At 40.0% G+C, this 12,743-nt stretch overlaps 2 protein-coding genes and 2 long non-coding RNA genes across 7 annotated transcripts; 2 read left to right on the top strand and 2 right to left on the bottom strand.

The window, feature by feature from the left end:
- The first annotated feature begins 94 nt into the window (after positions 1–94).
- On the top strand, positions 95–1,937 carry LOC124352604 (complement C1q-like protein 3). The gene is made up of 4 exons (XM_046802137.1): positions 95–649; positions 718–1,446; positions 1,514–1,644; positions 1,734–1,937. The coding sequence occupies exons 1-4, from the start codon at positions 630–632 to the stop codon at positions 1,799–1,801; spliced, it is 948 nt and encodes a 315-aa protein (XP_046658093.1). The 5' UTR covers positions 95–629; the 3' UTR covers positions 1,802–1,937.
- A 599-nt stretch (positions 1,938–2,536) lies between these two features.
- On the top strand, positions 2,537–4,251 carry LOC124312647. Its single transcript, XR_006910602.1, has 5 exons — positions 2,537–2,697; positions 2,764–2,885; positions 2,946–3,178; positions 3,730–4,027; positions 4,089–4,251. It is a non-coding gene; the product is annotated as an uncharacterized LOC124312647 (long non-coding RNA).
- A 92-nt stretch (positions 4,252–4,343) lies between these two features.
- Positions 4,344–7,429, bottom strand: LOC124312668. 4 transcript variants are annotated; one of them, XR_006910612.1, is made up of 7 exons: positions 7,120–7,429; positions 6,982–7,049; positions 6,413–6,499; positions 5,623–5,743; positions 5,445–5,554; positions 4,895–4,968; positions 4,344–4,832 (listed from the first exon to the last, which is right to left on the bottom strand). It is a non-coding gene; the product is annotated as an uncharacterized LOC124312668 (long non-coding RNA). The 4 variants fall into 4 exon arrangements; XR_006910613.1 differs by having other exon boundaries at positions 7,158–7,429; XR_006910610.1 differs by having other exon boundaries at positions 6,982–7,425.
- A 772-nt stretch (positions 7,430–8,201) lies between these two features.
- On the bottom strand, positions 8,202–12,688 carry LOC124352492 (A disintegrin and metalloproteinase with thrombospondin motifs adt-1-like). Its single transcript, XM_046802018.1, has 18 exons — positions 12,296–12,688; positions 12,176–12,224; positions 11,821–12,083; positions 11,433–11,741; positions 11,116–11,303; positions 10,916–11,043; positions 10,745–10,850; positions 10,551–10,685; positions 10,388–10,494; positions 10,142–10,317; positions 9,887–10,080; positions 9,775–9,820; positions 9,599–9,716; positions 9,330–9,502; positions 8,815–9,267; positions 8,657–8,750; positions 8,448–8,593; positions 8,202–8,373 (listed from the first exon to the last, which is right to left on the bottom strand). The coding sequence occupies exons 1-18, from the start codon at positions 12,344–12,346 to the stop codon at positions 8,338–8,340; spliced, it is 2,772 nt and encodes a 923-aa protein (XP_046657974.1). The 5' UTR covers positions 12,347–12,688; the 3' UTR covers positions 8,202–8,337.
- Positions 12,689–12,743: the final 55 nt, after the last annotated feature.

The raw sequence follows: 12,743 nt of genomic DNA, 5'->3' as shown, positions 1-12,743 counted from the left end.
ATACTTTCTTCTTCTATTAGATGACGCAAGGACGGACGGGTCGTCGGGCACCGTTTCCGGTCGAATGGCCGACCGCCGGACTGAGAGTTTTAGCATGTTTCGTGCCTCAGCAAACAAAACGTTTGGTATCAGACCATCCGCCCCTTCCAAACGTCTTTTCATAATAGAAAGTGAAGCTAATCTTCTTCAACTCTTTATTCCTCAGTGGAAAACATCCGCCCAGCTGCCGAAGCACGAATCCGACGTATCCGAGTCCGTGGGAATTGAGAAAACAAATCACATGCAACTTCTCAATGTCCTCTCCTGATTTGAATGTGTACTTGCGTTTGACCGTTTCCGTGGAATGCAGCAAGAAATCATCGAAATTGCCCAAAATTTCTTTATTTTTATATCCCGCCGGACGTTGGGTTTTCCTTTTCCACCTCATTTCCTCTTACTGTCACCACCACCCTATAGACTTACACTTTCGTTTCGAGTCAACAGAGCAGGTCCATCAACAGGAGAAAGAATTTCGGTTGTGTACCATAGAGAAAGTACAAAGATACGGGGAGCTTTCAGTCATCCACCACTACATAGTATAAAAGCGCAAGCACATCTATTGTAAACTCACAGTCCTCCAGGTATTTTCGATGTCAGCGAACATGTTTCAGTAAGTCCCCTTGACATTTATTTTCTCTTCTTAATATCATTATTAATGGTAATACATTCTTTTTGCAGCTACAGTTTATTTGTCCTTGCGTTGGTTGCACTGACGTGTCAGGCCGACCAGCAAATAAAACCGAATAGTGCCACAGTCGCTAGAAGAGCCTCAGCTCCCACCATCAGACCGTCAATCAAAGTGGATAAAATCAGAGATGTTGAAGCCGTTGATCCTGGTCTCCTTTCACCGCCAAGCGCAGCCAAAAACTCGACTGGGACACGATCAGTGACCGACACTTTGGGCAAACAGTCCAACACCGGGAGCAGTCAGGGCACCCTGTTGGGTCAAGAAACGATTTTTGGAAATACTATTTTCAAAAACGCATTTGGAGGTGGCAACAATTTCAATCAGCAAGACAACGGATTTCAACAATTTTCACCAGGACAGCCAGTTGGAGGGTTCGGCCAACAAGGGCAAGTTGGTGGATTTGGGCAGACGCCTGGAACTTTTAATCAACCAGGAATTGGAGGATTCCCTAACAACAACGGCGGTGTTTTCCCCGGCGGAGGTGTTTTACCTGGCGGATCTCAATTTCCTCCAGGGTCAGTGGCTGCTGACTCTGTCGCTTTCAGTGCTGCTCGAGCTTCAGATTTTACGCGAGTAGGAATTACGCAAGTTCGATTCGACTACACCTTGACAGATATTGGCTACGGTTGGTACCCGGATCGTAGCGAATTTGTTTGTTACTACCCTGGGCTTTATTACTTTACGTATCATGGCCTATCAACGCAAACCAGACAATTCAAGTAAGTTTTTTGTCAACCATTTAAATCTCAATTTTGAATGAATAATAACGAATATTAATTTTGTCAGGCTGTCTTTGGTAAAAAATAATCTAGAGGTCGTGTCGGCTTGGGGCGATACTAATGGATATCAAAGCGGATCCAACACTGCTATTTTGGCACTCAATCAAGGCGACAGAGTCTACCTCGTCTTGCAAGAAGGTAAGCGTATACTTCATATGCGCAATCCACTAAAGATTTGTTGGTAAAAGATTATTTTCTAAAGTTACTCGATCTGTTGTTTTCTTTAGGGAATTTACACGAAACGAACAATGGTGGACGCGGGTACACAACATTTTCTGGATTCAGAATTCGTTAGCCACACCATTAACGCTATAACGTTCAAGTGTCATAAAACTATTCAAATTTTATCTTCGATGTTCGGTCAATACAAGACAATGTTACAAAAACGAAAAAGTTAATACACAAAAGACCTCAAAATGAAACTATAGACTATTGCAGTTCAATCAAAAATACAATGAATAGTTTCGTTGATTAAATAGAAAAGTTGACTTTCACGGTTTGTAATCGGTAGAATTAACAATTCGGCTATTGAGACCAAATTTCGATATTTCTTGAGTTACGATTTTCTATTTTAAGCACGAAATCCGGAACAATACAATTTTATCGTTCACTCACAAGCCAAGATTTTAACAAAATTGTATGGTATAGGATTGAGTTATCTTCAGAAGTCCACGTAATTGAATTAAATTTGTCTTGAAAATCAGAAAATGTAAAAAAACGCAGGGCAGAAAACAACTTTAAAGTAAAATTTTGAGGTCTATTTTAACCAATTTAATAGATGGCCGCGTAGTAGGCAACGGCAGCTGTGATTACCTGTGATACATGATTAATTGATTACTTGCTTGAGTTTCTGTTGGGAAGTTCCAATAAAACATAACCTCATTGTAGGCTATGCAATAAAAAGACTAGCGATAGCGAACTTACCCCAATCGAACAAAATGAAAATGAATTTATGTCTTTTTCCTACCGCTAGGTGGAAGGAGTCCGTAAGGGGGCGCTAAATGCACTTCATCTTCAATCTTCATTTGTTAAACAAACGCTGATCGAGCAAGGTAACTGATTGTCATAGGCATCTGAGCACGTTAAATTCACACCGTCATTTACGTAAAGCAAAGTGAAACTAGTCTTTTTTCACGCCGTGACTTTTATCCCACCAAGCAGAATCGACTTGAACTAAAATCTAATATGCAAGTAAGTGAATCGTGAAGAGTTTAGACTTTTAAGAAAGTCCATTTTGCTACTTCATTTTTCTGATAGCATGGCGAAGGTCTTGCCTTTCTCCACGAGTTGATCGGTGCCGTGTCACGAAGATGCCTCTTGCCGGAATGTTGTCTATTGTTACCTGTAACCGTCTTATCCCATGACCACAGACAATTCAAGTAAATTTGTAAATCAATTTCTATACAATAATGCAATATATTTTATACGTTTATGTTCAGTAGGTAGCAGATCTCTGCTTATCGGTTAGAGAATTTGAGAACACAGCTAATAAGTCTTCATTGCTGTCATGCATATGGTTTTGTTGCAGCCAGCTGGTGAAAGGGGTGATCAAGCCAAGTTGAGCTGTTGCTGCATGCAGTCTATGGGCCATAGACTATGATGCTGGTGTTATTCTGAAGTGTGGAAGTGTTACCTTTGAAGTATAACAACAGCAAGAAGACTTTTTGAAAAGGTAATTTGATTGAGATAATTTGTTGTAACTTGGGAAGTCTCGTGTTTATTTTAAAATTTTGTATTCAAGTCATAAGTTGATCTCTTGATTGAATGTGAAAAATTAGTGACATAGTGATAACGATTCTTGCTTCTGAGTTTTTGTGATAAGATAGTCACCTGTTTGATCAGCGTGCTCTGAATTATGATTTTTCTTTTGATTAATGTAGCACACAAATTCTTGCTTATTTTGTGCTTCCAAATAAGATAGCTTTTGTGGAAATTTTTTGTAAAGAGTTGTACATTTTTTATATCTAACAAATCAGAAATTCCCTAATTTCTTAAAAACTTTTGGGTCTTTGGTCATCTTCTTGATTTTTTTTCTCTAGTTTTTTGTACATTTGAAGTAAATCATTGCCTTAACTACTAAGTGTTTGATCCATTTATTTTACAGTTCTAAGCCAAAGTTAAAATCACTTGTATTTTGTTGTTTTGCTTTGTAAATTTTATTATTGGTATCTTTTTTCACATTTCAAAATGTTATTGGTTCATTAATGTTCTATTGCTTTGTAGGAGTTCATCGTCAGTTTGATGTTTGAGCTGTTTATGGCGTTACTGTTTGGTGTACAGTGGTTTTGCTGTCCCTTTCTAGTTGAGAGATGCTCTGAAATGGAGTTTGTGCAGACTTGCAGTTGCCAGTTCAACATCACACTTAAATGTGTCATTTGTATATGTTTGTGTCTGTGCAGTAAATGCCGTGTTGAAGAGTCGGGTTATTCAAATAGTCAATGTTGCCTGTTGGCTGTCGGTCTTGTTTTATCGGCTGCATTATGTCGATATGTCGTCTCTTGTTACCTGTACAGGCGTTGAGGTAATGCTTGATGTTTCGTTCAGTTATTGACTTTTAATTAAAATCTCTATTTTTTTTTCAGTTTAATCATTTGTTGTCGTTGCATAGACTTGAAACACCGGTGAAACTGAGGAGAAGTTACTGAAATTCAGGACTCGTCGATAAATTATGTAGATGTAGAAAAATTACAAGTGCATATCTGGGCTCCCTGCTTGACTGACAGCAGTTTGACCCGGACAGTCTGTTAAATAAATATTCCATGTATAAAAACTTACAATTATATCATTAAACAATTATATCATTAAAATGATAATATATATAAATACACATGAACAACAAAAGTAACAAACAAATTTATTTAAAACAGCTTATTAAACAGATCGTCCGGGTCAAACTGCTGCCAGTCGAGCAGGGGGAGACACTGCCCGACTGACTCGACCAGGAAGATTACCCGGCCATGGTTAAGAGAAACCGGAAAAAGAGCGAAGAGAGCTGAGGAGCAGTTATTATGAGAGCAGTGTGTCATAGTAGGCTTCCGGCTTAGACTCATGACCCTCCAACAGATTTCATCGAATCATGCGCCTTGCAAGTCCCCGTTCGACCAAACATCTCCCTTCCTCCTGGTTGTCGCAGCGAGTGAGTGACCACCGGCGGGCGTTGGTTAGTGGTTATTTAGGGAAACGGGGCCACTGAAGAAGGGAGCCCAGATATGCACTTGTAATTTATAAACTTATATATAATTTATAGATCTTGAAATTCAGCGTGGCCAACTACTCGTCGTTTTCCACTAATTGATAAAGTCTATCGAACAGCGGCGAGGGTAAACCTGAAAAGAGAATTAAGAGATAATTACGAATGCAGTAAATTAATAAGATAAGGGGAAGATACCGGGAACAAATCTGCCATAGTTGTTGGAGGAATAAGATCCTTATTTTCTCCTCACCTTCTCTTCATAAGTTAACCTGAAATAAAAATAAATATTCTCATTAGATCACAATAACAATAACACAATAACATTTCCATTACTTATGAAGGACTTTTACAACATAATTTACAATGTATTATAAAACTAACAGGAATTTAAAGTGTGTGGTGAAGCTAAAACATTTTTAGCATAACAATAAAGACAGTAAATAAAAATTTAAAAAAACCAAACTAAATTTTCTCGTTTCATTTTAATATGTTATGTGACTCGCAGAAACTACTCTCTTGTTCAGTGTCAAAAATTTGAATCCATCACAGACTTTAACAGATGGGAAACAAATTGAAAGGAGTGTCAATTTTGAATAGCAAAAATTCCCTGATTGGACTAAAACCCTCCCATCCTGGTTATCACAGTGGAAGCATAACTAACAGCTGGATCATTAGGAGTAAAGGGGAAATGGCAACAGAAAACAAGGAAGCCCAGGTAGCACATTAAGTTATCAAATCATATTACCATCAAATTATGATCTTGCACCAAGTGTTCTCTTCCGTTCATGGCAAGATCAGAATCATCACATGTTGCCTTGTTGCTTGTCCTTGTCGGCAAATGATCAATGATCAATACTAAGGGAATACAAAGACTTTATCCATCAATGCTTAATTTTCTATACAAAAAATGTCACACAACTTACAATTTAGAGAATTCCAGGGTGTTCAGTGAAAACTGAAAACTCACTTCCTCCAGTCCAGAACAAAATGACGTGCAACATGCTGTCTACTGTCAATGGCTGAAACTTATTGGCAATGCGCCATCTAGGGACAAAAAAAAACATTCACGTTAAAAAACTGCCATTCGAATTTTCTGCACAATGTCCGTCATTCATTCAGGCCAAAAAAATCGGACCTGAATGTCGTTTTTTAAGGCGTTCAGGCCCATTAATTTTAAATTTTAAGGCGTTAAGGCCCATTAATTTTAAATTTCAATTACACACGATTCGCTTAATGTCGTTTTTTGCCCAAATTTTCGCAGTAGATAGGTGAAAACTGTCAAGATATTTGCTTGACTTAACGAAACATCTCCATATAAAGTTTCCAATGATCAGTAAAAAATTGTTGTTTAACGATCTCGGTCTCCGCTTCAACATTCATATACAAAACTGTGTTACAAATCGTTTAACTCGTATAGATTTCAAGTAATAGAATTTGAAAGAGAAGGAATGCGATAAAAAAGGAACTAACTTTACAAGCTACCAAAATTTCCTAACTTCACTTCTCGCTACTGGCGATGTTCTGTTATTCAATTGAAAAATTTGACATTTAAAAAAGGAAAATCAAACGTTGACGTAAAAATGTGACTGCTTGAACGCTGTAAAAATTATTGTTTCGTATTTTTTAATATTTATTGAATTAACTAGAATAAAGCGCGAAGGAAATGAGGTAGCTGTCATGATAAAAACAAAAGAAATCGAAGAAGTAATTTACCGTTATTTAAGTGCAGATTCGTTATTCCTCAATAGATGTTGACGAGTAGAGAGTAGAGATTCACAACCACAATAGAGAGGACCACGCCTAGATAACAAGGAAAGAAAAAATATATTACACTTAGTTGTATGCGGCAGTTTTCATTGTTCTTAATTAATTAATTGATCCGTAAAAAACAATAACGCAAGCGGAGGCCTGAATAGGAGCTTTTCGTTTTGGGTTTTTAGCAATTGTGGAGATTTTCTAAAGCAGATAAAATGGCAAACCCATACCTCCCTCAAAATCTAAGCTAATAATGATAGCCTAAGCCTAGTAATCCAAGCTTTCTCTATGAAAGAAAATAACATTTATGGCATCAAATAGAGTTCAAAATTTTTGAAGGAAGAATAATACTTGTTTGTCAATGCATTATTTGTAGAAAACTTATTCGAAAAAAAACAACAAGTGTCCACACTGGGGTAAGTGACCTACCAACATCAATAGAAACTCCAGATAATGAATAATAAATACTAACTAAGAATGTAAAGAGGCATTCTAAGGATTGTGAGTAAGCTATTATGGATGTTAACCTGTATTAACAGGATGAAGCATTGGTAGGCTACTTGTAGGCTAGTTGTCTTTCGCGTTCCTTCCTACACTTTATAATAAGAAATCTGAAAGAGTGAAAGGATATCTAACAATTCTAACACACTTACGGAATAAATCACATCACAAACAAGTTGCACAGAAATAAACTTGAATTTACTTATGAATTCATCGGTAATTTTCATGGAAAAACAGGAAACTTTTGACAACCACTCAACAAGACAACAATCCGCCATCCGCCATGGCGCCATCACATGATAAACGAGCGACACGAAGGTCATCTATTGAGCACTTCTGACACTCCAACACAAATGTTTTCACCACACTGATTATCGGGGGAAGTTATCTGGTTATCTGGGCTGCAGTTCTGTATCTGCCATGTAACTTAAAGCAATTCAGTTCTTTTTTCTTTAGCTACTTGTAGAATTTGAACAGCGCACATTTATGGTCGTCGCTATTGCAACGTCAGGCTGACGTCTGACGTTGCGCTATCATTCCTACAACATATTCCTGGAGCGTTTACCGTTGCGCTATGCCGCTATCTCATACCTGAATCTCTATCTTAATCTAATCCTACCACTGAGCCTCTCTTTATGACTTTGCTGAACTTACGTCAGGCCGCTAGGCGCTGTAGTCTAACGTTCCGCTATCCTATTGGGGTTGCTGACAGTAGAACTCCAAAGACAGAACTCCTTTTTTATTATTAAAAATACCCGACAATAGAACTCCAGTGCCTGACAGTACGCGACAATAGAACTCCAATAATTTTTTTATTATTCTCATGTCCGACAATAGAACTCCAACGATTTTTAAAATATTTTCATGCCCGAAAGTAGAACTCCTTGAATTTTAAGTATTTTAAATGTCCTTAAATAGAACTCCTTTACTGGGAGTTCTTTACTACCTTACTTCCAAGAGGCCCATTACTACACCTAAGATGGCGCAACGTCAGACTGCAGCGCACCTGACTGAAACATTAAAATATGAGTTGGCTGACGAAGTGAAGAAAAATAGCGCAAAGTCAGGTTGCTTCTCTCTGCATTTATAGGAGTTTATACATTCTATGCTCTCTGCAGGTAATATACCAACGCGCAACATTTTTACATTGCTCGTAAAATAGGGGACATGCTTTTTAGTAGCTTTTAGCTATGATAAGAAATTAGGAAAAATTTAAACAGATTACCGAATTTATACAAAAATGTTCTGCGTTTTACTGTTCGTATTCATTCACATTCAAAAAACAGAAATGCTTTACAAAATAAAAACTCAAACAAAACACTTGAAAAATAATTTTGATGAAAAAATGCGTTGTAGTATTCGTGAATGTGTTTTGATCCAGTTCAAATTTTCTTTGGTACTCCTTCTTCATTAAACTCCTATATTGTTTCAAGAATCATGTTTTGTAAAATAGTTATCGTGAGTATGAACAAATTTCTCAGAAAGCACTTACAACACATTTTCCGCTCAGACAATATGCCGGTTTCAGAAGATCACACAACGTTCCCGAGGGAAACCAACCCGTCTCGCCGATAGCTGCTGTAAGCGCACCAGACCGTGGATCACGGCAATGCACGACGCACGCGTCTTCGGTAAGTTCTATTTTTTTAGAAAGCAATTTTCAAAACAACCTAACGTTGAAAAGGGGAAATGATAACGAACCAATCGACTGAATTCCATGATGAAGGTCCGACCAATGTTGCTGTCGACACACCTGGTTCGCAAATGTTGTCACGGGCTGATATTGTTGGCATTCCTAGACAAATTCAAACCAAGGTTAAATATAAAAATAAATCTGTTGGTTACATAGAAAGTATTACCTGTTCGTTTGGTATGCAAAGTTGAACGCTACTACTAGAACCCGAATTACAGGTCCCACTTTCGCAATCTCTTTGAACTAATCGTAAACCTTTTGACGACGTTAGACACCCTGAACGACACGAACTAATTGGCTTCCAGGGGCCCCAGCCACTCCTGCTTATAACGGATTGAGGCACTGAGAAGAGATCGTCGGACATCACGAACTTGGCAGGTTCAGCAGGGGGATATGTAAAAATAGGTGACGGTGTATACACTGGAGTCGGGGCAAAAAGTTTTAAATTTTGTGAGAAGCCTATACGGGCTGGATAATAAGATTTGTCGCTGTATTTGAACGCCATCGCTTTTTCTTGAGGAAATGAATAGTCGTAAATAATGTTGGATTCAGCTGGCTCTTCAGATCGACAAACGTCCACGTGTAGTTGATGGACCGAATTGCTATCACACGTGAATTCCTGTTTATAAAAAAACGTTACATATAAAACCGGCATCGGTAGCAAATTCTACTTTAGTTCACCTCGCATCTCCCAGAAAGGCAAAGAGTTGCCATCTTTTTGTCGTTTGTGTTTCGACCGTACTGGTTAGAGGTAGATCCAGTTTGGCATCGTGTACCATCAGGGTATATCCAGCCTGCAGCAGACGTCAGTCCACCCGACCTCAAATAACACCACACTTGGCACGATCGGTATGCTGTGGGGTGGGGGGGTGGGGGGGGGGGGGTGGTGGATTCATTCCTCGATTAAAATTAATATTAAACTTTTTGTTAATGATTAGGAAATATCTTACCATCTACACTGAGTTGCTGGATTCCTTTAGGAAGAATGGAAGAATTTTGTTGCGCAGCTTGATGGCAAACATGATCAGAGTAATGCTGAATGGTTGTGCGAGTGACGTTGTAACAGAGCTAAATAGAAAATGTGAATTATTACGTGATTTTGGCAAATACGAAAATGCTTGAGTACTTGTGATCCATCACAAGTTTGATATCGCACGTTGTTGCACGGTAAACTAGCAAGAAAAAACGAACCGTTAATTTTCTTATAATTCAATGTTTTACATTAAACAAGAACTCACTGATGTTTACAATTCTGAACTTGCGTGGAAATAGCCATACTCCCACTACTCAAAGAATTGATCCCGTACAGACATCCCGAAGCACACGGTGTAACGACGGACCACAATGGATTATCGCCGTTGTTGTACGTATTTTGATCAACGTCATAGTTCTGTAGTCGGACTCGAGATGTGCATCGACTTCTTCGACACCACTAATAATAATACATTTTTCAATTATAGCATCAAAGTCAGAAATATAGCCAACGAACGTACCTTGCCTTCACCGCATGTCGTTCCTTCCAAAGCTGGATGTGCTGCATATGAAACTAATCTGCTGCCAATTTGACGGACCGACCTCGCCGGAACACTCGTACAACGCAAATCACGACAAATTTCGTGCAACGGTCTCTGAGGGCTTCTTCGACTTTCTCGGCCGTGCCTTAACATACCTACATACAATATGATTACACTAAGAATTCCCATCAAAGTAAAAAAAAACTGTCAATAATGAAGACAAACATTGTTGATCAGCTGTAAAACGCTCGCCAGGCAGCGAAGTGGATGCGTTATGATCCAATCTCTGTGGAGTCCAACTGCGATCCCGCAAGCAACCTGCTTGCATCGTGCTGTAAAAAGCAACAGGTAAACGAAACATGCCAAAAAGCTAGCAGTTTGAACATACTTGAGAAAGGCGTCCAAGTATTGTTTGCTACAGGGTGACCACTGCGTTTTGCCGCTACCAAGAGTGGGTGACATTAAGAAGCTGCCCGAGTCGCAGTCATTACCAGCCTCTCGTCCATCGTGTTTCATTCCAAGACTTAATTTTTGACAAGGTGGTTAACTCGAGATTTTTACGGGTATCTAAGACTACGGTACCTGTGTCCTATTTCATGAGCCACAACGTAAACTGATTCAAAATGTCGCCCTTCGTTGACAGTACAACTGCTCGTTGCCGTACACATCCCGCCGATGGGCGCCAAACCTTCAATAAAATTGCAATAAATTTATTACATCACTTTCAATTCAATCAATTTTCAATAATCTTACCAACAATCTGGTGAGTGGTGAATCCATCACGGCCGAGTGCAAAGAGATCGAGGCCGGTTAGCAATAGTGCGTGGTCCCAGTGGTCAGGATCGTGGTCGTCACTAGGATTTTCTCGATTTTGCCAATGGCTATTGGTTTTAAAATGTATGGGTTATTAGCAATCCAGTATAACAAAAAGAGAACAAAAAAAAAATGCAGACCAAAATCGGTTGAGATATCGGTCAATATCGTGGATTCCCTGCTTGCCAGGCATTGCGGTAGTAGTCCCGGATGAGGAAACGGCTAAAATTGGCAGGAGATCAAGTGGCTGACGAGTCCACATTTCTAACCGCTGCACCTGAAAATCGATCTCACGGCCTAACGAATCGTCCTGATAAAGTAGTTGTACCTGAAAGGGTGCAAAATCACACCGTGTGGTGAATAACCCTTCTAAATTTAGCTTGCGCAATGTTGCATGTCCCATGCGATGCACGGCGCTCAAGGACTCCGGATGATAGTAATAAACTCTAGAAATTACCGCATTAATCATGGCAAGCACGAAGTGTGTCATCTCTTGTTCGGTATCGTCCGGAAAATTTGTCCGTGCCATGTGGCTGTAGAGAAAGGCGTCAACGAAGACGGCAGTTTCGATTGTAATACCCGATTCGCTCTGAATATTGATGCTTCTTTCAACACGTTTTCTATTCTTCGGAACGAGTGGTTGGGCTTGGGGGTTCCAGGACATACGACGGACCAAGTGGTGATTTTGCGACTCCATCGATCGCTTGTGGATCCGCAGCGGCTCCAGACTCAAAAACTCGTTGGGTGACAAGGTAATAATTCCCCTCTAATTACAGAATAATTGACGCTGACGAGTAGAGAACGACGTTAAATAATATGAGTTGGTGGGAAAGAATAATTCTCACCATGCCTCGACAGAGATCAAAGGCTGCGTGTTGTCCGCGGTAAAAGCACCTGGCGAGCGACGGCGTGCGGATGGTCTGCGTGGTGTTTCCATCACGGAGGATGACCGTAAAGTTGGGAGAGACCAGCCCACCGGGTTGTAAGGTCACATCGTAAGATTGATTAAAAGCCCGGAATTTCAACTGGTGCTGTCGGGAGGATTGAACACTTCGCGGTCCTATCCGAGACGTCGTCGCCCGCACGATCACCACTTCCTCTCCCGACACTGCCATAAATACGTAAACAAAAGAACGGGTCTCCGTTTCTGAGGTTCGCGATGAATGGGAAAGTTGAGTCCCGAATTGAATTCCAATGTACCTCGAAAATCTGAAAGTGAGTTGAAGTAATCGCCTCCTGCAGATCCAATCTAATCAAGAAAATAAAAACAATTCTGTCAAAATCTAAGCCCTTTAAAGATAAACGGGAAAGAGAACCTACCTCCATCACGGCGAAAAGGACCAATCCTGCCTGTATGATTGATAAGGACATGTTGATCCGGGAGCGGAGACGGGAACAGACACGAGTGCATCAAAGGTAAATAAGTTACTGAAGAAGCGTCGTGCGTACGCCGCAACTAGACGATTGGTAAAGAAACTTTGACTTGGGAACTCGGAGAGGCAGTCGGGCGTGGCCTTGATTCTCTCTCTCTATCTCCGTAGGGTTGACTCGCACTCACCGCTTGGTTGCACGGGTCTGTATTCGACGCTTAATGAATCTTTGACGTGCTCCCCCGCGCGGCTACACTTTGAAGAGGAAAGACACTGAAATAAATTCAGGCCGTTCTGTCTTTGTCTTAATTCTATGCCGGAATCCAATTCGAATGGCCTCGAACTGCAGCAGTCACCATCGAATTCATTAGTCACACTTGGATTACTTGAAATGCAGC

Source organism: Daphnia pulicaria, chromosome 8 (genome assembly GCF_021234035.1).
Source record: "Daphnia pulicaria isolate SC F1-1A chromosome 8, SC_F0-13Bv2, whole genome shotgun sequence".
In the NCBI taxonomy this organism is placed as follows: Eukaryota; Metazoa; Arthropoda; class Branchiopoda; order Diplostraca; family Daphniidae; genus Daphnia; species Daphnia pulicaria.
Note: the sequence above shows the minus strand (reverse complement) of the source record. Positions and strands in the feature narration are given on the sequence as shown.